The sequence below is a fragment of the Symphalangus syndactylus genome, chromosome 1, assembly GCF_028878055.3.
Source record: "Symphalangus syndactylus isolate Jambi chromosome 1, NHGRI_mSymSyn1-v2.1_pri, whole genome shotgun sequence".
NCBI lineage: Eukaryota > Metazoa > Chordata > Mammalia > Primates > Hylobatidae > Symphalangus > Symphalangus syndactylus.
The window spans coordinates 109,254,804-109,281,736 of record NC_072423.2 but is presented as its reverse complement, the minus strand read 5'-3'; the positions used below and the strand labels follow the sequence as shown (position 1 = coordinate 109,281,736).

The window sequence follows — 26,933 nt, the reverse complement described above, 5'->3', positions numbered from 1 at the left end:
GGGATCAAAGAATTTCTTTGTGACTCGAAAAGGTTGACTGGGTGATATTGTTCAGACATCAAACTATTAGAATTTTGGGGACTACAGGACAGGATTTTTTTTAATGGAGTTTTCTCGTCTACCCTTCTTCTCACCCTGGCCACTCTGGTTCTCAGTTAACTACATTTTGTCCCCAGGTTCCCAGGGACCTTCTTGTGAGTCCACAAGCAACGGCAGACACAGTGCCTCATCACCCAAAGCCCCCGACCCTGAGGGGCTGGCCAGGCCCGTCTCTCCTGACAGCCCAGAGATCATCAGTGAGCTTCAGCAGTATGCAGATGTGGCTGCTGCCCGGGAATCCCGTCAGAGCTCCCCAAGCACCAATGCCGCCCTGCCTGGCCCCCCGGCCCAACTTATGGACAGCAGTGCTGTTCCCGGGACAGCTCTCGGAACTGAGCCTCGACTAGGGGGTCATTGCCTCAATAGTTCCCTCTTGGTGACTGGCCAGCCCTGTGGTGACAGGCACCCAGTGCTGGACTTAAGGGGCCACAAGCGAAAGTTGGCCACACCACCTGCTGCCCAGGAGTCATCCCGCCGGCGGTCCAGGAAGGGTCATCTGCCAGCCCCCGTGCAGCCGTATGAACACGGGTATCCAGTCTCTGGCGGGTTTGCCATGCCACCCGTCTCCTTAAACCATAACCTCACCACCCCCTTCACCTCCCAGGCTGGAGAGAACTCCCTGTTTATGGGCAGTACCCCCTCCTACTACCAGCTGTCCAATTTGCTGGCAGATGCCCGCCTGGTGTTTCCAGTGACTACTGACCCTCTGGTGCCAGCAGGCCCCGTCAGTTCCTCTTCCACGGCTACCTCAGTCACTGCCAGCAATCCCTCCTTCATGCTCAACCCTTCTGTGCCAGGGATACTACCCAGCTATTCACTCCCATTCTCACAGCCACTCCTGTCCGAGCCGAGGATGTTTGCGCCTTTTCCTTCCCCTGTCTTGCCCAGCAACCTTTCGCGGGGCATGTCTATCTATCCAGGCTACATGTCCCCACATGCAGGCTACCCAGCTGGTGGCCTTCTACGGTCCCAGGTGCCTCCATTTGACTCTCATGAGGTTGCCGAGGTGGGGTTCAGCTCCAATGATGATGAGGATAAAGACGATGATGTGATAGAGGTCACTGGGAAATAGCTAGGGAGCCCCTCCCCACCTCACTTGGGGCCCCCAGCAGGTTGCCCACCAAGCTGGAAGGCAGTGATTTAGACTTTTTGAGAATAGGACACTTGGCAGGAGGGAAAAGGAAGAGGACAAAGGAGGGTGGTTGGGCAAAGTGGCAGAGCTCTGTTGCTATTTAACAAAAGAGGCAAAAAAAAAAAAAAAAGTCCAACAGAGCAGCAATAGCGGGAAATCAGGGACCCAAAACAGGGATGGAGGGGCAGTGCAGCCTCTTCTCCTTCCTGCCTTGCTTATGCTGTCTGCTTGCTTGCTCGCCCATCTGAGTGTAGAAGCGCACATCCCATTTCTGTCTTTGGGAACATTCTTTCCCAAGAGAGCTGCCTTACTAGGTGACTTAGCTTGGCCTGGGGAGGGGAGTGAAGGGAGGGAGAATGAGTGAGAGAAGGAGGGTGGGTAGGGGGAGCAGACTGTGATCCCATGTGAAGTGGGGTCTTTTTAGGGGGTGGGAAGGAAGCTGACCAGGTATGTGTGTTTGTGAGTGCGTGTGTGTATGTTTATTTTGTATGTGTATGTATAGAACAGAGCAGGGGTGAAGGTGGGAGGGGAGGGAGGGAAGAACTAAGAGGGAAACTGAAAAATGAATTTATCTTTCTTTAAATGGAAGTCAGTTTGGTGGTTCATGGCACCTATTAGTATGAACATCAGGGTGAGCCCAGAAGAGCAATGGAAATCACAAGTTTCCTTCTGGATGGGTGAAGAGAAGGCCCAGGTAACTCAAGTCCCTGGTTTTCAGAGCCACATTTGTGTGAGAATTTGGGGAAATTCATGAGCAAAAATGGGCCTTACCAATCTATGTCTCTTAACCCCGGTGGCTATCTCTGAGCAGCTCTCCCTTTCCAGCGTGGAAGGTTGTCTGTGTGCAGAGGCTGGGATGGAGAAGCACTGCAGTACGTGAATGAAAGGTCGCAGAGTTGTGACTGGAAAATACATTTTTCACCAGGGTAGAACTGAGCCCCCAGCTGCCTATCCTGGTAATCTTTCCTGTTCCTTTCCTTCCCCTTTAGAGAGCTCCATGTTAATTTATTTCTTATGGGCAATTATTTATTACTTGGACTTTTCATGTGTCTTGTTTATTTGGGGGTGGGGGGAGGTTAGGGGTAAGGAGGGTAGGTGATAGAAAGGGAAGTTTTAAGATATCCCAGACCCTATAGCCACTGGTGAAAAACAATCCTGGATGGATAGTAAATTGACCAGGGAAAGAGTTAGGTTTGACCAAGGTTTGGATTAAACAACTATATTTTTGAGAGATGGCTTTTCAGGAAGATCAGGGAATCCTGAGACTGGATAGTTAGTGGAGGGTGGGACTCATTCCACAGAAATCGAAAGTTGTGATCATGGAGTTTGCGATTGGGAAGTAAGAGACCCCAGATTTGGAGCTATGTCCTCCTGGAATGACGTTAGAGGTTGGCTCTCTATGCTGAATAGTGAAGCTGTGGATAGGTGGTTACTGGGTTGAGGGACTATTGATTTCTTGTTAGAAAATGTCTTCAGGTGGTCCATGTAGGCCTGATGTCTCTGCTGCCTCCATCTTTGAAGGAACGTGGAGGAGCCCTTTCTCTATAGGAGCCCTAAGTCTGGGTTTTATCTTAAAAGAACACACCAGTCATTCTTGGTCTCCCCTTACTGCCATTGCCAGGGGAGGGTCGTCTTGTCCTTAAGCATAAACACTGGCTGTCTTCCTACTGGTGTCCCCGCCCCCTCTGTATCCCCCACCCCAAGACTTTGCCAGACGGTTCTTTATGATGAACAAACTTTGGCTTTAGAGCTTTGCCACGTACCCATGGCCCCCTCCTTACTGGGCAGGTGCTGTACCTGCCTCTTCCCAGCCCAGAAGGCAGCTTAGTCAGGTCATCCCAGTAGTAGCTCCTGCAGCTCTTCTGACCAGCCCATTTCCATCTTTGGAGGGCCTTAGCAGACTCTGGGGTATTGTCCTCAGAGAAGAGACAAGGAGATGATGGATGGGGTGCATGTATATATGTGTGTTTGTCTGCTGTCCAATAACACCAAAAGTGGAACTTAAGAAGCTTTGTGTTTTCATAAGCACCCTGCCAGACACTTAACTCTTCTATTCATGGAAGCCTTAGATCTACAATTTAGCTATGCAAATTATTTTAATAATTTAGAAATAGCAGTTCCAACCAGTGCTTTCTCTTTCAGATGCATCCCAAGAATGGATGGTGAAGGGACTCAGTTGGAGTGGGCTCTCAGGTTGAGGCTGGTGCAGTAGGAGTGAGCTAGACTGAATCTCCAATTTATAGGACACACTCAGAACCTGGGTTACACTGATGCCTCTCAGGCCCTGGAGCACTGGGATCCCAGAGATGCGTGTGTGCACGTGTATGTGTGTGTGTGTGTGTGTGTGTGTGTGTTGTTGGGAGAAGGGGGTATTTCTGTGTTCACTTCTAGGAAATCACTGTACTAGCCTCCAAGAATCCGGAAACCTTCCCAGCCGGGAACTGAAACCATTCCCTGGAGGGATGGGCTTGGCTTTTGAAGTTGACAGAAAGTAAATGGGTATTCTGAGAGGCAGTACATGCCTACTATCTATCCAGTGTTCCAGGGACTGGGTCTTGCTTCTACTCAGCAGAGGCCATCATTCTGGGAGGCTGACCTGACTAGAGAAGGCTTTCTCTTATATGTGCAGTTTCTATTGTGTAGAGGGGTTGGGGGTGGGATCATGGGAAATTGGAGTGCTACCAGGTCCATGGTTTTTGCTTTTTTTTTTTTTTTTTTAAAGAAAAGAACCTGAAAACACTTCTGACTTTTCCGCTGTCTCTTTATGTGTGCTGGTAGGCAAATGTGCATGCACACCAAAACATAAGCATGTTTGTGAGGGAAGCAGGAAGTATCTCAGAGCCTAAGAACCATGTTTTATAGTTTCTTTGATCATAAACACTTGGTGGTGTCTTCCACCCATTATCCAGGCCTGAGGGAGGCAGGGTGGCTGGTGACAAGAGGCAGGGCAGAAAATCAGGCCTAGGCATTTTCCCTTACCATTGTCTTCCATGGAATGTTTTCAAGGGCCTCTCAAGCCCCCTTCATCTGGTTTAGCCAAGTTCTCAGCCTGGGGAACACAGTACTACTTAATGATTGAGGTTTACCATTTATAGTGATGCTTGATTTCCTTTTTTAAATATATTTGTAGATAAAAATTGAACAGAGACAAAGTAGCTATTTAAGAAAGGAAGTGAATCATGTTGGGTCATATCATTTTCTTTAGATTGGATATCTATGAAGTCCACACCCCTTTGAGTTATGCTTTTTAGGCATCTATATCATCATCTTCTGATTTAAGGATAATTCTATCTGGTCCTTGGAGCTCTCTTCCCTAGGAATTAGTGTGTGGAGTCTCTATATGCTTGTGATTCACAACTAAATATGAAATTTCTCAATTCAGGAGCAGGAAGCAAAGTGCTGGGGTAAAGTTTTGCGGATTGGTTGAAACACTTAGCCAAACTTAAGTGGCCTGGGTAGGACCATCACTCCCAAAGTTGTCAGCAGAGAAGGGCCCTCTGTGTCAGTCTATTCAAACCTGGCATTGCTCTGAAATTGAGTCCTCATCCCATGGGGAAAGATCTTCTGGGGGCTTTACATTCCTTGTTACTAGTGTTCTGGATGTTACCTTCTGCTTCCCACTTCCTTTTTTTTTTTTTTTTTGAGACAGAGTCTTGCTCTGTCACCCAGGCTTGAGTGCAGTGGTGTGATCTTGGCTCCCTGCAACCTCCACTCCCCGGTTCAAGCCATCCTCCTGCCTCAGCCTCCCAAGTAGCTGGGATTATGGGTGCACACCACCATGCCCAGCTAATTTTTGTATTTTTTAGTAGAGACGGGGTTTCACCACGTTGGCCAGGCTGGCCCTGAACTCCTGACCTCAAGTGATCCGCCCGCCTCGGCCTCCCAAAGTGATGGGATTACAGGCGTGAGCCACTGCTCCCGGCCCCCACTTCCTTTTGATTTCTCAGAAGATCAGTCTTTCCCTTCTGAGCCATGGCCTTCTGTGCACCCAGCTCAGTGGCTCTTTACCCCCAAAACTAAGTGAAGTCATCCTTCCCCAAAAGGACCCCCGGGAGATGTTCTGGCCCTCTGCCGATTACTACCAGGAATCAGCACCTCAAGGACTATTTGAGAATGCTGTGCTTTCCATTGGTCAACTTCAGACTCCATTCCCCTGCTGCCAACTCTTCTCTTCTGCCCTGTGTATTCTGCTGTGATCCCCTTAACGGCTTTTCTGTGCTACTAGCTTGGCCCTAGGCCTTTTATGAATACCTGAGTCTTATAACGATGAACTTCTTGAGCAGGCAGTGTCCAACTTCTTTGCTCTTCAGGGACCTGAGTGTGCACCTTTCCCTTTTGCAGGTCTATTTGACATAGTAATCTAGTGTGTTGGGGAGGGGTAGCCAAGCAGCCTGCAGTGTCTGCAATGCAGAGGGCTTGGGGAGGTTTGGGTACTCTCTGCTGCCACTACTGGGATGATATTCAGAAGAGAGAGGACCTCATACTGTGACTGGACCCAGGACCCTCCCTGGAAGAGAGCTCAGCCCAGCTGTGTGTGTGTGTGTGTGTGTGCGCGCGCGTGTGCTGTGCTCATGTGCACCTGGGTGTAAAATGACTGTTATCTGGTTGTGTTACTCAGGGTGGGCTGGGGACTCACCAGAAGAATCCCCCCCAGCCTGCCCAAGACAGGTTTTTCCCTTGTACCATCTTCAGAGAGGTCAGGGGAAGAGGGTCCAGGTGGGTTAAGGGGGGTCGCTATGGATAACCACTAAGACCAGACTGCTGCCAGGAGGAGTGGGGGATAATGAGGTGGCCCCAGGGTCCTGGCACCTGGCTTTGGTTTTCCGTCTTCTTTCCTCAGGACGCCCCTGAGGCCTGGGACCTGTGCCTGGCTTTGAGGAGCATCTGTGGCTGGGTGATCCAGCTGCTGGTGTGATCATGGGCTTCCCTCCTCTCAGCAGGGCAGGCGCTCCTGCCCCAGAGACTGGGCAACTGGCTGTTTCTATGACGTATTTATTTTTACTTGTGTTTCATGTCACTTTTTTAAAAAAAAAGCAAACAGAACAATTGTAAGTCAGTATAACTGCCTATCAGTTTTCTTTATTTCTCTTTTTGTAAAATAAAATTTAAACTCAAGAAGGCAGTGTTGTTTGATCAAGGAATTGTCTGGATAGCTGTTTGGCTGGGTGGTGGTGAAAGGAATAGATCTTAGAACATAGTGGGCTCTGGGATAGCTCTTGGGTGGTGAGATAGGCAGGAACAGAAGGAAGACTGCTGGCAGGCTCTTTGTTGCAGTGGGGTTCACTGAGCTTTTTCTGCTTTTGTTCACCTGAAGAAGGATGTATTACCAGGCTCCAGGGGAAACAGCAAGCTGACTTCAGAGTGGCTTGAAGCTAGCTGGTCCTCAGCCAAGGCAAGTCCTGCAGGGGCAGCCCTGACTAGACAGTGAGTGGCTGGGGATTGGGCACAATGCCTTCAGAGGGTGGGAGATGGTGTGTCTAAGTGGCTGGTGACAGCGAAAGCATTCTTATTGCATGTGTATTCTCTGATTGTCATCCGTGTTGGGGAATCTAGCCATTGGCCCACAGAGTTAACTAGAGCTTTGGAGTGTGAGAGGTGGGGGAGAGAAGGGACAGTCTACTCTAGCTTCTTGTTTAATTTCTTCAAGGGGAGGGTCCCTGGGGAAACAATTTTCTGGAAATTTACAAAGAAGGATAGAGAAAGAATCTCTGTAGTGATTCCTTGGACAGAGGAAGGCAAGAGGAGATGAAGGCCAAGTCTGGACTCATGATAGGGAAATCTGTGCTATTGTGAGATAAGATTGGGAGTGGAGGATGGTTGCAGCACATGGCTGGGCGAGCAGGTTTCCTCAGACCTGTTACAAGGGGTTCGAATGAAGAAAGTGCCTTGCAGAGTGGCTGGTGGCCAGCCACTGCCTTGCAGGGATCCTGCCAAGGGACTTCACTTGGCACTGTTGGAAGCAGCCTGAGGTGAAGCTGGGCAGGCTGATGTCATGGCCTGCAGCCCGTCACCAGCGGACTCTCCTTCCACAAAAGAGGTGCTGAAGCTCCTGAGGCACATGTTGAACTCTGATGTGGGGCTCTAGAGTTCCCCGATCAGACTAAGGGAAGTGAGCAGAGAGAACAAGATAAAGAATGGGCACTTCCTTATAATGGTTTCCTGGGAAAAAGCTCACCACCTTCTGAGAAGCAGCAGAAATGACCACGCAGACCCTGCAGGCAGAGGATGTCAGTCTCTGAGCCCGGGCCATGGCCGCTCCTTGCGTCAAAGGAAATGCTTCCAAGTGTGTAGCCCGCCTGCCTGGGGCACCTAAGCTGAGGGTTTGACCATGTGCTTGATGTTCATAGGTAAAACAACTGCTGCGACCTGCACTGGCCCAGCTCGGAGTGCCTGTGAGGGGCCAGCTGCCTGTTCTGCCAGTTTGCCTAGAGGGCTGGGACAGGCTTGGCCCTGTGGATAAGGTTCAATCTCCCCTGCCTGCGGAAGGAAGAATGTGAAGCAGAGGGAAAGGAAGCTGGGATTTTGACTGCCTCTGTGTGCCCAGCCTGCTCTTTGCTGGTGCAGTAGTGGGATCCACAAGGTGAACCACTCTGTGACTGCTGCTGACTTTTCCCACCACCACCTTCGTGGTGTTCCCATCTGCTGGATCCCCTCCTAAACATCAGTCCTTGTCGGGATACCAAAGTAGCTCTTGGCCTCGCCGGTCTTGTAGCCAAGCTTATGAGCATAGTTGTCACCTTCCCCACCTCCCACCAAAAGTCCGGGATTTTCACGAGGGGAGCGTTTTATCTTTGGGCCCCCAAAAGAGTGCTTTGTAGTTTGTAGGTCCTCAGAAATTTGAGGTGAAGATTGAACCAATCATCAAGGAGCTTACACTTGACGTGGGAATCACGTAAGTTACCGCTAAACCACAAAGGTAGACCAGCCTCCCCCAGCCACAACCCGGGCGCTGAGGGAGGAGCCTGGAAGAAGGGCATTCCCATGGAACGTGACCTCCAGGAGGGCAGAACCTTGGTTTTGTTCACTCTATCCGCAGCCCCTAGAACTGTCCTGGCAAGGAGTAATAATAAGTGTTAGATGGATGAATATACTCACGGAAGTGGGAATGGGTGGGTGGAGGCAGGAAGCAGATATTTGCGCTGTGCAGAGGTTGGATCCACCAGTTTCTTCCGCGAGCCCAGACTGGGCTTCAGCTTCCTCAGCTATGCCTTGCTTGGTTCCCAAGTCTGTGGCGAAGCCACAGTGAGAGAAAGTGGCAGGACTAAAGGTGGTACAAATGCCAGAGGCTGATACTGCTGCGCTGCACCTCCGTAGCCTGTACAAATTCTCCTCCTCAGCCCCAGCTCCCTGGTCCCCAGCCTGGCCCTCTACTGCGGGCCACTGGGCTGCGTCCCGTACCCGAGCCTGGGCCAGGCTGTCATTGTGGTGCTCCTGCCAACCCAGATTCCCTGGGGTGTTGCTAAATCAACCTCAGCAACCGGATAGTTTGTTGGAGGCGGGAAGGTACGCCGTGGGTTCCGCCGCAGCCAGCGCTGGGGCTAGGCGCACGCCCGTTGCCATGGAGACGGGGCGGGGCAGGCCTCCGCCCTCCGGGTCCCGCGCGCACGCGCCCACGGCCACGTCCCTCCGCGAGAGGGGGCGGAGCGAGCGTGCGCGCCGGGCGCGCGCAGGCTCCGTAACCGAGCCCTGAGCCGCCTGCGCGGATCGGCGTCCGCAGCGGGCGGCTGCTGAGGTGAGGGCCGGGCCAGAGGAGAAGCATACCCGCTGGGGCGTAGGTCTGGGACCCCCCCTGTCCGCCCTGGCGCGACCTCAGGACTCTCCGTGTCCCCTCCGTGTCCCCTCCGTGACCCCCGCGGCCCGGGCCGCTCTTTGCATCTTGTCTTGCCCACAGCTGGCCTCGGCCGGGTCCGAGGGCCTGGATGCGACCTTGGGGCAGCCCCTACTCTTCCGGGCGGCCCACTGCCGCGGCCACCGGTGCAGGGCATGCCCCGGGGCCGTGGAGGTGAGGGAAAGAGACGCGAGTCGCGTTTTAACTCCGCCCCCGTCCCCCAAGGCCGCGCCTCGCAGCCTGGGCTGCAAACTTTAGCGTCCTTTAAGTTACAGATGTGCGTGGGGCTCCGTGAGGAGGTGGGCGAAGAGAAAGGCTCTGAGTAAATAGGCGAGGCCCGGGGTGAGCAGTGGCTGGAATCTGAAAGTGGGAGGTGGCGACCCCCCACCCACCATAGTCCTCCCGCCCCCTGCTAGCACCGAAGTTTAGCCCAGGACGTGGGCCGTTTAAGGGCCCGGCCCTCCGCCGCGGCGCACGTGAGCGGCACCAGGAAGCTGGCTGTGCGCAGCCTTCCCTGAGGCTCGCCGGCACCGGCCGCACGCATCCATCCCGGGCCTCTGAGCGGAGAGGGAACCGAGGCTAGAGGGAGGGCGCAGTCTGCCCAAGGTCAGGGGCAGCGGCAGTTTCTGGGCGCCAAGTGTGGTTGGAGTCCTCCAGGAAGAGGGGCGTGACCAGAGCTCTAGTGAAGAGCCCTGACATTGTAAAGCTAGGTTTGGCTTCTGATTTCCCCAAGAGGTTTGAGAATGGGACCAGGGTGCTTTTAGAGGCACCGGTAGGCTTTCTCTGAGGAGGGTAATCAGGGCATGATGGTCGGCTCAGTGGTTATTTCCTGGGCAGGGGTGACTGTTACTTCAGCTCCCAGCACTGGAGCGCTCGGCCCCTGCCGCACTGGATGCCAGCAGTTACTAAAAGTGAGCCTGGCATTTCAGGTGAGCTCCCAGACATCTTTCTTTTCTCTTGAATATAGGGGAAATTCACGTTACCCCTCCCCGTGCCGACCAAGGCTCTGAGACCCCCAGGTGCGTTTTGTTTTTTTTTCCGTTTTCTGAGCAGTTTGAGAAGTGAGAGGAAGAGAAAGGTAGATGCTAAGTTTCCTTGAGGAGACAGGAAGTGTTCAGCTGAGATGGCAGATCAGGGTGAGGGCTTGTCATTCCCAAGGCAAATGGGGGCCTAGATGCTGAGAGTTTTCCAGCTTTGGGCTTAGAGATGTCCAACAAGGATTTAATGCTTGAGCCTTTTTGGAAGCCAGTCACTAGAGAGGAGAGAGAAAGTGGAAATGAGGGGCTGGAGTCAGACTGTCTGGGCTTGTGTTGCCTGCATTTTGGTCCATGTGGCTCTGTTTAATACCTGTGTTACCTTGGGCAAGTCTCTTAACCTCTAACCACTTGAACCTTTAGCCTTACCTACCTCTTTGGATTGCTTTGAGGATGAATGAAGTAGCTGCGTTTCAACATTTAGACAGTGCCTGGCGTATAGTAAGCGTTCAGTGGAAGATTTCTCATCATTATCAAAGAAAATTGGAGTGAAAGTTACTGGAGACAAGATGAGTAGGACAGGCAGAAAAGAGAGAGATACTGATGGGTAGAAGCACAGATGGGTGAGACTAGTGGGCAACACCTCAATTTCTTGACACCGAAAGTTTAGAAATTTACTTTGCCTCTTTGTGAGCAAATACTGTGTGCTCATTGACTCCAAAGACAATTTTTTTTAGCGTAAAATCAACACCCAGCACCCACAGGGAAGAAATAATTAGATCTAAGTTTTCCACAGAGTTGCAGCGTGGCCTTTTTAGCTTCAAAACCTTTTAAATGTTAAATATTACTTTTAAATAATTGGGGTGGGAATGTCCCCCCAGCGGGTCACATGGCTCCCTTCCTCTTTAAACAGTCTTCTCTGGGCTGTGATTTCTCCCCCCGCTGGGCAACTCACTTCAAGCCCTCTGTGTAAGAGGGTTAGGCCTCTGGCCCCAAGCTGCCTGGAGACCTAGGCAGCCTGCCTTGAATAGCTCACACACTGGCCTCTGTGTTATGTTCCTGGGCCTGCTCTTGAACAGCTTCTTTTCCTCTTATGGATAATTGTTAGTTCTTCCTGCTGTGCGACTCCCCTTTTAGCAGCCTTTTCCTCTTACTACTCACTGTTTCTTCTATGGGCTGGAAAATTGGGATGAAGCTTGTTAACATTGGTGGTTCAAGTCTGGGAAGCTTAGTGTTGGACTTTGTTCTACCTGCTCAGACCGTTTTGCTCTGGTCTTTCCTCTGGTTCTGGATGGGTGAGCTTGCTGGATAGCAAGGTCCCTGCAGGCCAGATGTACTTAGAAAAGGAGAGTTTCTTAGGAAATTCTCTTCCTGAGGCACATTTTCCCTCACAGGTTTGTGTTCCTTATGGTTTCCCTGTTCATTAATAAGTGTTTGGACCCTAGCATTTGCCAGTCCTCCCTCTGGCAGTCGTCCCTGAGGCTTGGGGAGGCTGGGCTGGTGGCATGGCTCAGCTGTGGGGAGGAAGAGGTAATGTGGAGGGAAGGCAGGCTGGCTGGTATCTGGTACATCTTGGGGGAGGCTTGTCAGGGCCCAGAGTATGTCTCTGGCTGACTCACTCCTGTGCCCCTCTATGACTCAGTTTCCCCAGGTGTGACCAGCGCTGCCAGCTGACAGAGCTGCTCTGAGATCCTCACCAACTGCGATTAAGAAATAAAGAGGCTTGTGGCTTCAGTCATCCTTGTAGCTCCCTTCTAGGTCACTCTGTGTGTAAACACCTCTGGCCCCTCCCCTTTCTGGGTCAGAGCACCCAAGGCAGGTCTGAGGAGGTTGGGCCAGAACTGGTTGGCGGGCAGGTGGGCACATTGTCAGAGTAGGCTACCAGCCTCCTCTCCCTTCTTTCTCCTTTGCAGCTGCCTTGAGGTGCAGTGTTGGGGGTCCAGAGCCATGTCGGACCTGCTACTACTGGGCCTGATTGGGGGCCTGACTCTCTTACTGCTGCTGACGCTGCTGGCCTTTGCCGGGTACTCAGGGCTACTGGCTGGGGTGGAAGTGAGTGCTGGGTCACCCCCCATCCGCAACGTCACTGTGGCCTACAAGTTCCACATGGGGCCCTATGGTGAGACTGGGCGGCTTTTCACCGAGAGCTGCAGCATCTCTCCCAAGCTCCGCTCCATCGCTGTCTACTATGACAACCCCCACATGGTAAGGAGTCTCCATGGGGTTCTGTCCCATCGATGGACCTGGTGGGCCAGGGCTGCTTTGGGGAGGGTAGTTTTGGTTGCTGAGGAAAGGGTGGGAGAATCTTCAAGCTGGCCCTGCAAACCCCTCCTCTATGAGCTTGAAGCGCCTTCCAGATTTAGCCTGGACTTCTGCTCCCAGCATCCATTTGTGGGCTTTCTATTTGCCCAGGTCTCGTTCCCCTTGCCCATGGCTACTTGTGGATTTCCAAATGCAGTGGACTATACCACCATGAATCCCTGGCTTCTGCCAGGACTTTGGTCCCCTGCCTCCTCTTCTTGTCATCCCTCCTTCCATCTCCATTTGGGGCCAGTGCTCTAAGGCCAGGCCATTCAGATTCTGCCCACTCTTTGGGGTTACATCTTGCTGTTTCTGTGCTTTCCATCCCTCAGCTCTTCTGCCATAGTTGTAGGCCCTTGAGGGCTGAGAGGGCAGTCACTGGGCATGGGGCTTGGAATCTTACCTCTTCAGCCATTCTGATGCCCCCAACCCAGTGACATGGCATTTCCTTAGACCTCAAGCTGCTTAGTTGGGAGATGGCCTAGGGGGCTAGTGGAGCCAGATGAGTTACTTAAAATGTTCAGAATGCTGAAGTCAAAAACTAATCCAGCATCACTAGCACCCTGTGGGCGTCTGGCTGTTCTTACAACCTATGGTGAGTCAGAGCTTGCCAATGTAACCTACTGCTATGCTATGGGGTGGTGCTGCCCACAGCTGGATGGGCTGGCAGCTCTGTCAAGCGTTCTTCAGCCTCTACTACTAAGCCATGCCAAACCAAGCATTTGGAATCCCCAGCTCTGATTTCCTTGCCTGGAGAGCTCAAGTGGACAAGCCCTGCAGTCTACCCAGTGTGTGCTGACCGGCTTACTGGGGCACTAGTTGAAACAGGGTGTGCTGGTTCCCTCTCTGTGCCAGGTTCTACTCTACACCTACACTCTGGAGATGAATCAGACCTGGCTCTGCCCTCAGGAAGCTCTGTGTGGCTGACATGTCAGCCCTACATAAGTGATTCTCCAACAAGACACTGTGCTTGATGTCCACAGAACTTTGAGCTGTAGATTCAGGGAGGCTGCCATGAGTCTGCTGGGGAGGCTCAGAGAAGGGGTAGATTTCAGCTGGGCCTTCTCACGTAAGTAGAATTTTGCTTTGTTGGGAAGGGGTACTTGGCTGAGAAAACTGTGACAGCAAGAGCCTGAAGACATGGGATGACCAGAGAATTGTGGTTAGTAGACATGTCTTGGGTGGAGAAAGGTGGAAGGGTTTTCCCAGCCAGGTGGTGGGGAAGTACAGCAGCTTGAGAAGAAGGGTGTGGCACAATTTGCCACCTTTGTTTTAGGAAGTTAGCTGAAGGGCAGGTGGAGGAGGGAAGGAGATGAGGCAGGAGGCCGTAGAAGAGATTGGGCTGGGCCCAGGTGAGAGGTGACATGGGTTGGTTGAGATTTTGCAGTCACATGGCCAGGAGATGGCACTAACTGAAGTTGGGAGCACTGGAGCCTGAGTGGGATGGGACAGACAGTGGGCTATGGGGAGCTCCTAGACCAGATGTGTGACCCTCACCCCTTCAAGGGCTCTGTTGTGTAAGCCCCGCCCCTCCTTCCACACCTGGCCCAGTCAGAGCCATCTGCAAGAAGAGTCCTTGTAGCTGGCTGTCTTCTCATTGGCGTGTCTGCCTGTTCTGGAATCAACAGGTTGCCTCTTGTGTTGGAGGTGCTAATTCCTGGATGGGAAAGGGCTAAGGCAGCAGGGTACCCTGGGGTCAGTGCTGGAGGCTGGTCTAGGGAAGAGTGAGATGGAAGAAGCCTGGCATGGGATATTCTGGCCTGGCCACTGCCTCCTGCAGCTTTCCCAGAGATGTGGTGGACCCCGTGGGGTGGGCCCTGGGTCCCCAGGGTTGGTTGGTCATAGTCTGACTTGGGTGCTTGTCTGGGGGACTGTGGCCTGAGAGCACAGCCTTGAGGCTAGCAGTCCCGAGTTCTGATTCTGTCCCATCACTGTCCTGCTGAGTGATCTTAGGCATATCACATAATCTTTCTGAGCCTCTATTTCCTTGTCTGCAGAGTAATGATAAAATACTGCTTCATAGTAGACTGAGAAGAGTTAAGTGATACAGGTGAGGCATTTACCCCAGCACTTAGCCCTCAACAGATGCTTAACAACAACAAAGATGGGTGGGAAAACCACTTGTGCAAACATATGCTGAGAAGTCAGACTGAGCAAACCTAGACCCTTGGCCTGGCTGTGGTCATTTGGCTGGCACAGAGGATGATGAACAAGTCAAGGTGGCCCTTCTGACCCTGCCCATCCCAGTCCTGGGTCAGTCCAGAAGACACCTGTGTCCCCATTTAGAGCTAGGTCACACTCTGGCACCTGGGATGGCCCAGGGACACTTGGGTCCCCATTTACTCTGGGAGCTGGTCAGTGCATTCTCTGCTCGTGGCTATCACAGACTGGTCCGGAAGGACCTGAGGCCTCCTGGTCCACACTCCATATTATGGAGGGAGAAACAGGTTCAGATAGTAGGAGTAAGGTACTGATCTCATACGTTTTTGTTTTCATTTAACAAATATCTGAGCACCTGCTCTGTACCAGGCTCTGTGTTGGACACTAGGGTACCATGGGGACCGGGACCTGCCAGTGTGTGAGTGTTAGGAGCCTAGAGGAAAGGCCCCATCCTGGTCCTGGAGTGGGCTGAGAACCCAAGCTTTTTGCCCCCTACGCTGCCTCCACCAGCAGTGTGCAGCCTGGGGCGTGCTCTGGTTCTCAGAGAAAGAGAATAGAGGCTGACCTGTTGAGTGTCCCACCCGCACTGTGTCCTTCCCTAGCCCAGAGCAACAGGAGCCAGAATCTGCTTCTCTGTGAGTGTGGGGAGGCAGTGAGGCTGTGTCAGGCTCTGTGAGTGGGGTGGTGAGTAACTAGGTGAGAGGTGCCACCTGGCTTTAGATGCTGCCCATCCCCATGAGGTGTGATGGACAGCTCCCTAGCCATGCCTTTTCCTGTCCTCTGCTGGGCAGGGAGGAGGCTGGTCCCACCTAGGCTGGGTGTGGACCCAGGAAGTAGCACAAGAAAGGGTACCACTAAGGTGGGACAGTGGCAGTTGCTGTGGACCTGTTCATAGTAGCTGCTGCTGGAGCTGTTAGCCTTGTGCCCTGGAGTCCTGTATGGGAAGAGGCTGCAGGTCTGGGTGAGTGGTTCCTGTGAGGCAGGAGGAAGGATTCCATTCTCCATCCCTGAAAGCCTTGGCATGGTTGGGGATGGGAAGGTGGGGAAGAAGTCTGTTGGGAAGTGGACAGACCCTGGCAGGAGCTCATGGGTGTACTCACCCACCTCAGAGCCCAGCATTCATGGAGTGTGGGCCATTCCTCTTCAAGGTATGCAAGGGACGGGGGATGAGTTCAGAGGTAAGGATCACATGTAGGCGGATGTCAGTCACAGATCTGCTCCCTTACACACACTGGTCCATACTGCCCTTGCATGACTGGGGAAGGGTCCTGACTAGAAAAACTGCTCTGTCTTCAACCCTGCTTCTGGGGTGGGTGCTGGGGGCTTGGAAAGTGACTTCAGGCTCCCTTTTGGGGCCTGGTCCCTCTGGGAGCCTTCAGTGTTGGAGGGGAAGGAAGGAGCTAAGAGGACCCTGAGTGCCTCGTTTGATCCTGGCCAGCTCTGGCCTGTGGACAGGCCCTAGTGGCTGGGCTGCTGTCACTGTGCCTGTAGGCCCATCCTGTCTGCCAGGCTGGCTCTCTACCTCCTGCCCCACCCTGTGCCACCATCACTTCCACTGCTGTGTTTGGGGCTTAAGCAACCTGCCTGCTTGCTTATATGGGGAGCCTGGCTGGGGCAAGATGGGTGTGGCAGCTAGTTCAATTTATGTGGCCCAAGTGGGCCTGTATTTGCTGCTTACATCTGCTACCTAGGAGGTGGTGTTTGCTCCAGGCATGGATTGGGTTGGGGAACTGGTGGTACTTGCTTCCGCCTTTAGTAAACAAGACTGCCATTGAAGCCTCCTTTCCCCTAGTCCAATGAGAACCAAGGCCCAGGGCCACTAGGTCTGCAGGGGCCTGTGGTCATTTGGCTGGCATGACCACAGCCTCACAGAGGCTGGTGAGAGTTCTGATGTAGGCCTGTGTGACACTCCCTCTTCCCTCAGTGTGTGTGGAGAGGAGGCTCCCTGCCCTCCCTGGAGGCACTTAGTTTGGATGGAGCCTGGGAAGGGGTGAGGGAGTAGGATTTCCCAGGACTGACCTCCTCAACAAAGGCAATGGGAATGTGGGCTGGGATGTTTCCTGAGGGCTCAGTCCGCCACCTATCCTGGTTACTCCATGGTTATTTTCTGCCAGGTGGAGTCCAGGCATTTGCTGTGCAGCAGGTTAACTATGTGGAACAGGTCTGGAAGCACGAGCTCCTCTCTGCCCACTAGCACTGCCCTTGAGGTGAGATGAGATGAGGTGTGAGAGGAAGGGGCTTTGGATTTGCCCTTCTGGGTTTGAATCAAGGCTCCACTGCTAACCAATGTGTGACTTTAGGTGAGTCACTTGGCCTGTCTGAGTATGTCTCCTTATCTGTTACATGAGGATGAAAGAATCCCTACCTCAGGGTTTTTGTTTTGTGGGGGCTAATTGATAATGATATGGCCCAGTACCCAGCTCTTAATAGGTGGGTGTCACACTTGACATCCAGTCCTGCCTGAGGACCTCGTGCCACTGGGACTTTGTACTTTTAGGGACCCTGCCTGCCTCTCTGGTTTAGTCCCAGCCTCCTGCAGGTTGTCTGGGCCGTGTGAGGCGGCAGTGCAGGGAAAAGCCATTGTGCAGCCTGCTTTCACCAGGGCTAATTTCTCGGACTCCTGGATGCCTCTGGGTTGTGTGGCGCAGCTCTGAAGCTGGTCTGCTTGGGTTTGAATCCTGACTTCAGCACTGCCTTGCTGTGTGACCTTGGCTGAATGGCTTGGTTGTCTGGGCCTCAGGAACAGGGTTGAAAACAGTACCAACCACAGAAGGCTGTTTGGATTTAATGAGCTTATGCTTGGAAGGCAGCGTCTGGGGAAAGTGGTGAGTGCCTGGTCAGATATCAGCTGTTTTTAGGATTCTGTTTGAAGGTACAGGGGTATAAAGGAAGGTTTGTGAAAGGTTTCTAAGTAAACTCACCTTTGAAGGCTGGTATCTTGTTGACTCCTCTCTTTCCTCCCGAGCCTGAAGAGTGAGTCCTGTCCTCTGGCCTGGCTGTCTGCATCATCTCGTGTCCTGACTGGTGCCTGTCTCCGTGTGCCTTTGGGCATAAGCTTCCCAGGGAAGTTGGGGGTTGGTGTGTTGACCTGTAGCACCTAGGAGGGCAAACAAGGTCCTGTATCAACTCTCTAGTCATGGGCCAGTGCAGCTCCTCTATTCCCTTGGGAGTACAAGTGCAAATGAAGGGCCCTGCCTCTACTTTCCCTCTTAACTTGGGTAGCTCTGGGTCAGTGGGCTGGCATGGGAAGAGTAAGGGCAGGCCTCTGTGCCTGTGTTTGAGAGATGGTGCTGCTGTCCCTGTCAGGTTGTGTAGGTTGTGGGCCTGGGGTTGGCAGTTTCTATTAACCCTGAACCCAGTGACTACATTTGGTCTGGGCCACTGACACCATTTCTCATTCCTGCATCCTGGAAGATTATCAGTCTTGTCCAGTTCCCAGACTCAGCAAGGTCTTGGCTTGGCAGGGGCCCTGAGGTGGCTGTCTTCACTATAGCCTCACACAACAGGGTCGGCAGGGCACTGTGACACCACTCAGGAAGGGGCAGTGGGGCCAGCCTTAGGACTAGCTCATACCTGGAAGCTTCAGGTTCTAAGCAGACTGCCCTCTTCTCCCAGTAATGGGACTCAGGAGGCTTTTCAGCCCAAAGGAGATGCTCTGGGGCCTGGCATGCCTCTGTTGTTTTCCTGGTACTCTTGCTTTGAGGACACATCCTGGATGGGCTTGTCTTTACCCCGAATGGTGGTGGGTCTGGCCACTGCCCTGTTTCCCAGATGTGGTTCCTTGTAGGTACTAGTTGTGGTGCAATTCTTGTTCTGGGCAGAGGTACCCAGAGAAATAGCTGATCTGGGGAGGAAGAGGAGCAGGCAGGTAGAGCTGGGAGGCCCAGGCCTATGTCCTAGGGTTAGGCCCAAATAAAGATACTGCATTGAGCCAAGGTAGATGGGGTCTCTTGCCCATCAGGACATCCCAACCTTCTGGGCGCTTGACAGCCTTAGTAGGCCTTTTCCCTGGAGGCGGGTCTGGGCTTTACTGGGAGGCCAGGAAAGCTTTCCTCTGCCACTGGATCAGCCTTGCCACTCCTTAGGCTATTTTAGGGCCTGTCCCATTTCCTCCTTGCTGGTGCCTTGTTCAGCTGCTTCCCAGTTTCAACTTTGCATGGGGCCGCTTAGTGGGTGGTAGGCTTACTGAGAGACCTTCTAGGCTCCTCGTTAGGCCAGGGCAGGGGAGGGGGTAGGAAGTGTTCTTACTTGTGGAATTAGGGAGTTGCTCAGCCAGGAAAGGAGCTGCTGTGCCCCACACACCTCCTGGATCCTGGGAGCCCTGTCTTCTTAGCTCCCTTCTTCCACTGTGACAGCTCTGCCTTTTCTCCAGGTGGAGGGAGAGGAAGTTTGTTATGGTGCAGGGCTTGTGTGTGGATGCATGTACTGTCACTGCGCATGCCTCAAGAACTTTCTGTGTGCGCAGGATCCTGGACCTTTTTGCCTAGAAGCCTGGAGTGATGGAGAGAGATGGGGAGGCCATCAGTTACAGTGCAGCACAAGACCTGCTCCCTGGTGGGTACTTGGGATCAGAGAGGAGGGGCTGCTTGGTGGAGAGCAACAGAAGGCTTTGAAGGGGAAAGTTGAGCTGAGTCTTGCAGGATGGGCAGGAGTTTCCCAGGCAGAAGGGACTCTGGAATAGGGTGAAGAAGGACATTTCAGGCAGAGGAAGTAGCTTACGCAAAGGCAGGAAGCATGGGAGGATGTGGCATGTTTGGGGAGCTGCAAATAGTTTCATGTGGGTGTGTGTGGGGGTGTGGCAGGTGAGGAGGCTGGCAAGGCAGGCTGGGCCAGAGCCTGGATCCATCCCTCCCTCTGCCATGCAGACACTCAGTAGGTGCCTGCCCATCTGGGCTCTGGCCCCTGCTGGGGCCTGAGGCTGCAGAAAGGGAGTGCAAGGTGAGTGTGTGGGCAAATTCATGCAGTATTATGTGGGCCACTCCAAAAGAGCCTGCCTATTGGCTTGTGAATTTAGTTTCATCCTAGAGGTAAATTGGGAGCCATTGAGAGGTTCTGAGCAAGATGACCACATGTGTTCTGGTGCCTTTTGGCTACTGAAGAGGATGTTGAGCTGGGAGTCCCATAAGGGCTGCTGAAGCGTTCCCAGGAAAGACCCTGGAACTCAAACCCAGGCAAGCCAGCTATAGAAAGGCAGAGATCAGGCCGGGCGCAGTGGCTCACGCTTGTAATCCCAGCACTTTGGGAGGCCGAGGCGGGCGGATCACGAGGTCAGGAGATCGAGACCACGGTGAAACCCCGTCTCTACCAAAAATACAAAAAATTAGCCGGGCGTGGTGGCGGGCGCCTGTAGTCCCAGCTACTCGGAGAGGCTGAGGCAGGAGAATGGCGTGAACCCGGGAGGCGGAGCTTGCAGTGAGCCGAGATTGCGCCACTGCACTCCAGCCTAGGCAACAGAGCGAGACTCCGTCTCAAAAAAAAAACAAAAAAAACAGGCAGAGATCAAGTGACCTTTCATCTGTTTCTCTATGTGACTTGTGTAGATGTTTCTCTTGCACAGCACAGGTTAGTAGGATCAGGGACATGAAGATAGGCTTTGTGGCAGGCAGTGTCTCTTGGCTTGTCAGCAGGAGGTCTGCCAGATAACTTCCTGCCTATCTGGTCATTCTCAAGTCTTGGCGTTTGAGTAGGGCAGTTCCACCATCTAGAGACAAGAGATGGTATTGCAGTGATCTCCTGTGCCTCTGGGTGGGGTGGGAGGAGCTTCAGGCCAAAAGAAGTGACTGTGTGCAAGGTAGACTTGCAGAGGGCAAGAGAGTTTACAGCAAAATATTGGGGGAGAACAGAGTGCCACTGAGCCACCCTGAAAGGCTCTCCAAGAGGGCATTTGAACCTGAAGGACAGGCAGGGAGGAGCTGCATATTCAGAGGTTTGGGTGGTCTGGCATTCTAGGCCATGGACAGTTGTTTGGACTGTGTCATAGCTACTAATAACCAACAATTATGGGGCACTTGCTGAATGCTGGACCCAGGCTAAGCTCTCTTGAAGTTTCTTGTTTAATATGGCAGTTCTGTAAGTAGATATTGAGGAACTGGGGCTCCCAGAACCCGAGGGACTTGTCTAGAATCACACGACTCAGATTCACACCGTGGCCTGCCTCTCTCAAGCTGTTTCTGACCACTACACCCTGTTGCCTGCTACTAAAGCTCTGAGCCAGGTTTGGATGCCATAGGCTTCAAGGGGGCTGCAAGGGGACCAGAGCTGCAGACAGTTGAGGGTGACCGTTAGGGTCTGCTTAGAAGTGAGAGCCTGGAATAGGTGCCCAAGTACCAGGCAAACTGTGACTAAAAGGAAGGGCTGGGTTGGCCTGAGTAGAGGAGGCCATTCAGGGCTGAGAAACCCCCAGTGGATTTCAGAGAGGGCTTGGAAAGGGCTGTAATGGGAGGGAGAGGTGAGAACAGGTAATAATGACTTCACAGTGCTGGGAAGGAGGACTGGGGAGAGGAGTAAGTGGAGGTAGAGGGAGAAGCCTCTTTAAACTTAGGGGTCATCCCTGTGAAGGTGAACTGCTGGCAAAAAAAAATTTTTTGCGGTGGGTGGGGAGAAAGGAGCCTTTAGAGTTGAGCAAAACCCAGGATTGAGGGTACAAGGTCTGTGCTGAATCTCTTGGATTCAAGATCATATGCCTCTGAGGGACCAGCCTGAAGGCTGGTACAGACTTAGGCACCTGGAAAGCTGACATGGGAAACAGGTAGCAGTAGGTGAGACAAAGTGAGGCCTCTTGATGCCAGGAGGAGAAATGAGTACTGGGCCTTGCAGCCTTGGTTCAGTCCTAGGAAGTGTTGGAGGCTCACATAGGAGCCTTACATGGCTGAAGTTTCTGGGAGCCAGAGGAGGGAAGCTAGGTAGGGAGGCGAGCAGAATGGGAAGTGCAGGCACTAGCAACCTACAGAGACTTGGAGGGGAACCAGTGGTCTTGGTTTTTAGCCAGGAAGGGACTTAGGAAGTGGGATAGGTCCCTGGATGGGCCATGGGTTGCAGAAGAAGTCTAGAGGTTCTGGTGATGGTAGCTGGCCCTACCAGAGGGATGGGGAGGATGATCTCTTCACAGAATTTCACCAGCAACCCAGATGTCAGTGATCCCAATCCTATGTCCTGACAGGTGCTTCCTGCAGCCCCTCCACAGCCACTTGGCAGGTTCTGACCCTGCAAGCCTGTGTGTAAACACACACACACATGTTCTTGCTTTCCTAGGGCATGACCTTGGAGGGCTCTGAGCTCTTTATTCCCACTCCTTAGTTTTGCTCCCTTGCCTGCCATAATTTCTCTGCCTGTGAAGCCTGCTCTTCTCCAGGAGATAGGAGGGAAATTAGCTAATAGGATTGTGCTGGACTCAGCCTGCAGGATCAGCCACTGTACAGTTCTGCTGGTGGCCCTGGGGCATGGGGGCTGACAGAGGGTATCATGGTGGGGTGGAAGGGCCCCCTCAGTGGAGCCATGTGGAGGGTGATGGTTCAGAGGTCCTCTCTGCCCTTCCCTCTCCTGGCCTCCAGAAGGGCAGAGACCAAGTCTAACCCCTCACTATGATCCCTGGGTTTCCACAGGGCATGGCATGTTTGTTGAAGGAATAGATGAGAGTCCTGTGGTATGATGCCACAGGCAGGGGCCATAGGTGGGTTCCAGTAAGAAAATAGCTAGCTCTGTCCTGGTATCTGGAGCTGCATGGCTTGTCAGAGCTGCTCGTTCTTTTAGGCCTGATCTGGCACAGCCCCAGGAGGAAGGAGGTCTGAGGGCCTCCTTCCTTTGCCCAACTCTCACACCCATTCTTTGCTTCCCCAGGTGCCCCCTGATAAGTGCCGATGTGCCGTGGGCAGCATCCTGAGTGAAGGTGAGGAATCGCCCTCCCCTGAGCTCATCGACCTCTACCAGAAATTTGGCTTCAAGGTGTTCTCCTTCCCGGCACCCAGCCATGTGGTGACAGCCACCTTCCCCTACACCACCATCCTGTCCATCTGGCTGGCTACCCGCCGTGTCCATCCTGCCTTGGACACCTACATCAAGGTGAGGCACAGGCCTGGGGTGTGTGTGTTGGGGACAGCCAGGCCCCTTGGGTGGAGCTGAGGAGGACTGCCTAGAATGGGAGGAAGAAGTTGTTTTGGGAGAGCAGCACCCTGGGGCCCTCATGGAACAGGTACCTGTGGAGCTAGGAAGATGGGCAGAGGTTGCTGGCATCTCTTTCAGATGCCCAAGATCTTTTGGGAGCCGGCGCATATCCCAAGAGCATGGAGAGCTTGTTCGTAAACCTGGTCTGGTTAGTTTGGCTCTGGCTTTGACCAAAGACATCCTTAGTGCTTATCCCACACTCCTGGCTCAGATGAATGGACAGGCCACTTTATTCTCATCCTGCTGGAGGCCTGCAAAGCAAGGACCTGAGGCTTCCAGTGTCTGGGCAGGCCCCAGGTAATCATGTATTGCCTGTGGCCCTGCCTGTGCATGGGCTTATACACCTGCTCCCAGAGGCCAGGGCTGGGGCAGCAGTGGCAGGCTCTGTTTCCTTTACTTCCTGACTTGGTTACTGGCAATGCTGGCAGCCCAACCTTCCTGGAGGAAGGAGAGCCAGTCACCAGGTCATCTGACAGGTTTCTGTGTCTACAGAAATTTTTTTAAAACTTGCCCTGTTACACATCCCTCCTCACCTAAACATTTTGTAAACTTGGTTGCTGGGGAAATGACCCCAGTTTGGGTTTGTTCATTCATTTAACTTGTATTTACTGTCTGAGTGCCAGGTGCTATAATGGACACAATGTGAATGAAACGTTGGTGCATGAAACAGACATTCACAGTGAGGTGGTGAAGATAGGTAATAAATATCAGACAAAAATAGGACATGTGCTAGAGAAGGAGAGGGTGAGAAAAGTCAGGGAACCAACTTGGACAGAATGGTCAGGGACAGCCTCTCAGAGGAGATAACCTCAAGGCGGAGTCCTAGAAGAGCCTTTAGAGAGGAGATAAGAACTTCTAGGCAGAGCTTTGGTCTAAATGCAGCAGGAAGTCACTGCAGTGTTCCAACCAGGAAAATAACACAGTTGGAGCCACGTCTGTACAAGATGAGCTGTCCCATCTCTGGGCAGGGTGGGACTGGACCACAGATCTGGGACCAGGTGGAGATGCTTAGGCCTAGGGCTAAGGAATTAGCCTAGGAGGCTGTCGTGAATCCCAGTGTGAGTGGTGGCAGCTTGGGCAGGCCCAGCAGCTATAGAGCTGTGGATAAGGATGGAGATTTACAATCACTTTTGGGATAGAACTGATGGACTTTGGGTGGATTTGCTGTTGTGGAAGAAGAGGCAGTGAGGGAGTCACAGAGGGCTCTGCTCCCCTCTGGCCTGGGCAGGTGGGCAAGTGTGTAGTGGTGCTTTTCACTGACATGTGGGGAACTGAGGGAGGCCCTGGTTTTGGGGGGAAGGTGGCTATTTGGGCTATGTCAGGGGAGCTGCCTGAGATACATCTAAGTTGAGGGGTGTGGAGTCAGCAATGGTATGTGTGGCCTGGAGTTGAGTAAAAGCTGGGCTGGTGGATATATTTGGGGACATCAGCCTGTTGGCAGTATTTGACCTGGGAGGCTGCCCTGTGCCTCCCTGCCTCTGTGGGGCCAGGTAGGCAGTGGACAGCCTGTGGCAGCAAAGCCTGTGCAGAGGGCGTGGCCATTGTGGCAGGGGTCGGGGAACAGGACAAGAGAGTCAGTAGGAGTGAGAGCCTGGTACACTTGGAGGATCCTTGCAACTTTGTTCACCAAAGCAGCTTGGGGAAAGGGACAGAGCGTTGATGATGGAAAAGGGAGCTCAGATGTCCCTGGAGTCTGGTGTTGGGGCTGAGGAATGAATAAATGAGGCCCTGGGTCACCAGCTGTGTCCTTGGTGGTCAAAGACAGGTTTGAAGAATCAGGAGTGAGAAGACCTGGAAAGGGGAGGGCTGTCACGGTGGTAGGGCAGGGGCACAGGGAGAATGGGGGGAGTTTCCTTTGTGAGCTGGAGGGTGGTGGCCAGAAGGGGTGCGGGGCAGGATGTGCTTTCCTGGCTGCAATTGGACTGGAGATGGGGGCGGTCTGGCTGGTGGTGTGGGCAGGAAGGAAGATACCAGTGCCCTAGGCCTGCTTAGTGTGCCACCTCTGGGGAGTCCCGCCCCATTTCACTCAAGGAAGGCCTCTCCAGTCCTGTCAGTGCCATCCTCAACCTCATGGGCCCATCTGGAGGGGCACCCCTGGGAAGAGACTTCTTGGGTTCCAGACCTCATAACAGGACGTGTGGCATGTGGTTGTGGTGGCGAGCAACTCAGCCACCAAAGCCTTTTCCTGGCTTCAGGGGTTTATTTTTAGACACCTTTGTCCAAATTTCCCGGCCCCTGACAGCTTCACAAGTTGCCTGGTTTTGACGTCACCTCTTTGATGAAAGCCCTTCCTCCTTCCTCCCCGCTCCCATGGGAGCCTGTCAGCTGTGCTCCTGGAGTGAGGGTTGAGACAAGGAAGCCAGTGATATGAGGGAGAGCAAGGGGCTTCTCCCAGAGACATCTGTGAGGCATGCTTGTGTGGGCTTGGCCATCAGCGGGGAGAGTAAGATAGAGGCCGGCTGCCCACAGGAGAGGCATGGCCCAAGGTCCTGGGCTTGTTTTGGCAGCAGGGTGTGGGGGTTGCCTCTGCGCCTGTGTTTAGCCTGACCTTGCGTCTTGGGGAACAAAGCCAGGGGAGGGATGAGGAAGGGGCCAGCTCTGTTTGCTGGTCACAGCCTTCAGTGGACAGGGGTGGCCCTGTGCCTCTCTCAGCCCAGGAGACAGCAAGGAGAGAGTATAAGGCTCCTTTCCATCCCTGCCTTCATCTCCCCCGCCCTGGGGTCAGAGAAAGGAGATTACTAATGAGACTAGGTCCTTCTGACTCTTCTAGCACCGACAGCTTTTAACTGTGTGTGCGCGCGCGTGTGTACACCCTTCTTTTTCTCTCTGGATCTGGGACTGCTGTGAAGGCTCTTCAAATGGAATGACAGCAGCCGCCAGCTTTCTGCTTTGGCAGGGGTGAGGGAGGCCAGGAGCCCTGCTGTCAAGAGTTGCGGCGGGGGGGACTTGGCAGGCTCACCAGCCTCTCCAGAGGCTGGGTGAGGGGCAGGGGTGAATGGATCTTAGCTTTGGGTTTGGGAGGTGGAGAGCAGCTGCTGTCCTGGGAGTTGCAGATATGCCTGAGCCTGGAACAGGATTGGTCTCATGGGACAGAGGGACCTGAAGTTCACGGCGAGAGGCCCAAGGAGAAGCACTTGTCAGGACTCTCGGGATTCTGGAAGGGATGGCTGATCTCAGCTTTCCTGGTTTGCATGGCAGCCTCTGGCTCTCTGGCTAGCCTTCCCCAGCTTGGCAGCCTGGCAAACTGCTATAGGAGCTGGAACTCTGCCTTTCTCCATATAAACTGCTAAGGGCCCCCAGGCTGAACACTCATTCCCCAGGAATCCATGGGTACTGTGTGACCATCACTCCATATGGAAGATGCTTCAGCTTTGTCAGGCTGCTGCGCTGGAGTCCAAGGAGGTGGCCTCTAGTACAGGAGGAGACCACTCCCCAAGTCCCAAGAAGGGGGTGTCTTCTGGAAGCTGCAGGATGGAACAGGGCTTGCTTGAAATTGCAAACCTGCAGAGGAGAGATGGGGCCCAGATGTGAGCCCAGAGCAATGGGCAGAGGCCCCCAAATTCACCAGTCTTAATGAGTGTCCAGGGAAGGCTTTGGACACATGGAACAGACCAGGACTGAGGGATGGGCCTGGGAATTCAATGTGTGGGATTGTGTGTGTAAGGTCTCTAGTGCAGTTTGCTCATATCTGTCTGTAGCACTTGGTGAGGAACGCCATTGAGAGTGTTTGACTGGCACAGCCAAGCCCCCATGCCTGACTTCTCTTCCAGGCCCGTCCAGAATCTTTTTCATAAGTGCGCTTCCCCATGGTCTTTGATTTCAGGGAGTTTTTAGGGGAGGGTCTTTGTAAAATGGTTTGAGCTTCCTCTCCCAAGTTTAGGGTATTATAGGGCATTGTTCATGTAGTGACTGATTGGCTGGGGAGTGCAGGTGGCTCTGGAGGTCAGAGTATCCACCATCAAATTGGAGAAAAGCGTGTGGGGAGGGGTCACCGAGGGGATATAGTGAGCCTGTAAGGGGAACCTTGGTGGCTGAATTCTGAGACAGCTGGGTTGACTGGGACAGTCTTACCAGAGGCTTAAAGGGGATAAGGCCAGGTGTGGTGGCTCATGCCTGTAATTCCAACACTTTGGGAGCCTGAGGCGGGAGGATCACTTGAGCCCAGGAGTTCAAGACCAGCCTGGGCAACATAAGTGAGACCCTGCCTCTAAAAAAAAAAAACAGAAAAAAAAAAATTAGCCAGGCATTTGTAGTCCCAGCTACTCAGGAGGCTGAGGGG

The 26,933-nt window shown here is 53.2% G+C and overlaps 2 protein-coding genes and 1 long non-coding RNA gene across 22 annotated transcripts in view; 2 read left to right on the top strand and 1 right to left on the bottom strand.

Annotated features, from left to right (window-relative positions):
• RAD54L2 (RAD54 like 2) overlaps window positions 1-6,346 on the top strand; it is a 138,580-nt gene extending 132,234 nt beyond the window's left edge. For 9 of the 10 annotated variants that reach the window (XM_055275453.2, XM_055275483.2, XM_055275458.2 and 6 more), the window contains one exon: window positions 177-6,346. In XM_055275453.2, the coding sequence (XP_055131428.2) occupies window positions 177-1,171 (995 nt within the window). In that variant the 3' untranslated portion in view covers window positions 1,172-6,346. The remainder of the gene's footprint in view (window positions 1-176) is intronic. The other variant, XR_010122568.1, reaches the window with a different exon arrangement.
• LOC129480969 (uncharacterized) lies at window positions 6,285-8,871 on the bottom strand. Its single transcript, XR_008657204.2, has 2 exons — window positions 8,327-8,871; window positions 6,285-7,331 (listed from the first exon to the last, which is right to left on the bottom strand). It is a non-coding gene; the product is annotated as an uncharacterized lncRNA (long non-coding RNA).
• TEX264 (testis expressed 264, ER-phagy receptor) overlaps window positions 8,867-26,933 on the top strand; it is a 33,354-nt gene continuing 15,287 nt past the window's right edge. For 2 of the 11 annotated variants that reach the window (XM_055275569.2, XM_063608918.1), the window contains exons 1-3: window positions 8,867-8,963; window positions 11,947-12,238; window positions 22,331-22,552. In XM_055275569.2, the coding sequence (XP_055131544.2) occupies window positions 11,981-12,238; window positions 22,331-22,552 (480 nt within the window). In that variant the 5' untranslated portion in view covers window positions 8,867-8,963; window positions 11,947-11,980. Of the gene's footprint in view, window positions 9,234-9,966; window positions 9,989-10,057; window positions 11,853-11,946; window positions 12,239-22,330; window positions 22,553-26,933 lie in introns of those variants that run through there. The other 9 variants (XM_055275560.2, XM_063608911.1, XR_008657203.2 and 6 more) reach the window with 9 other exon arrangements.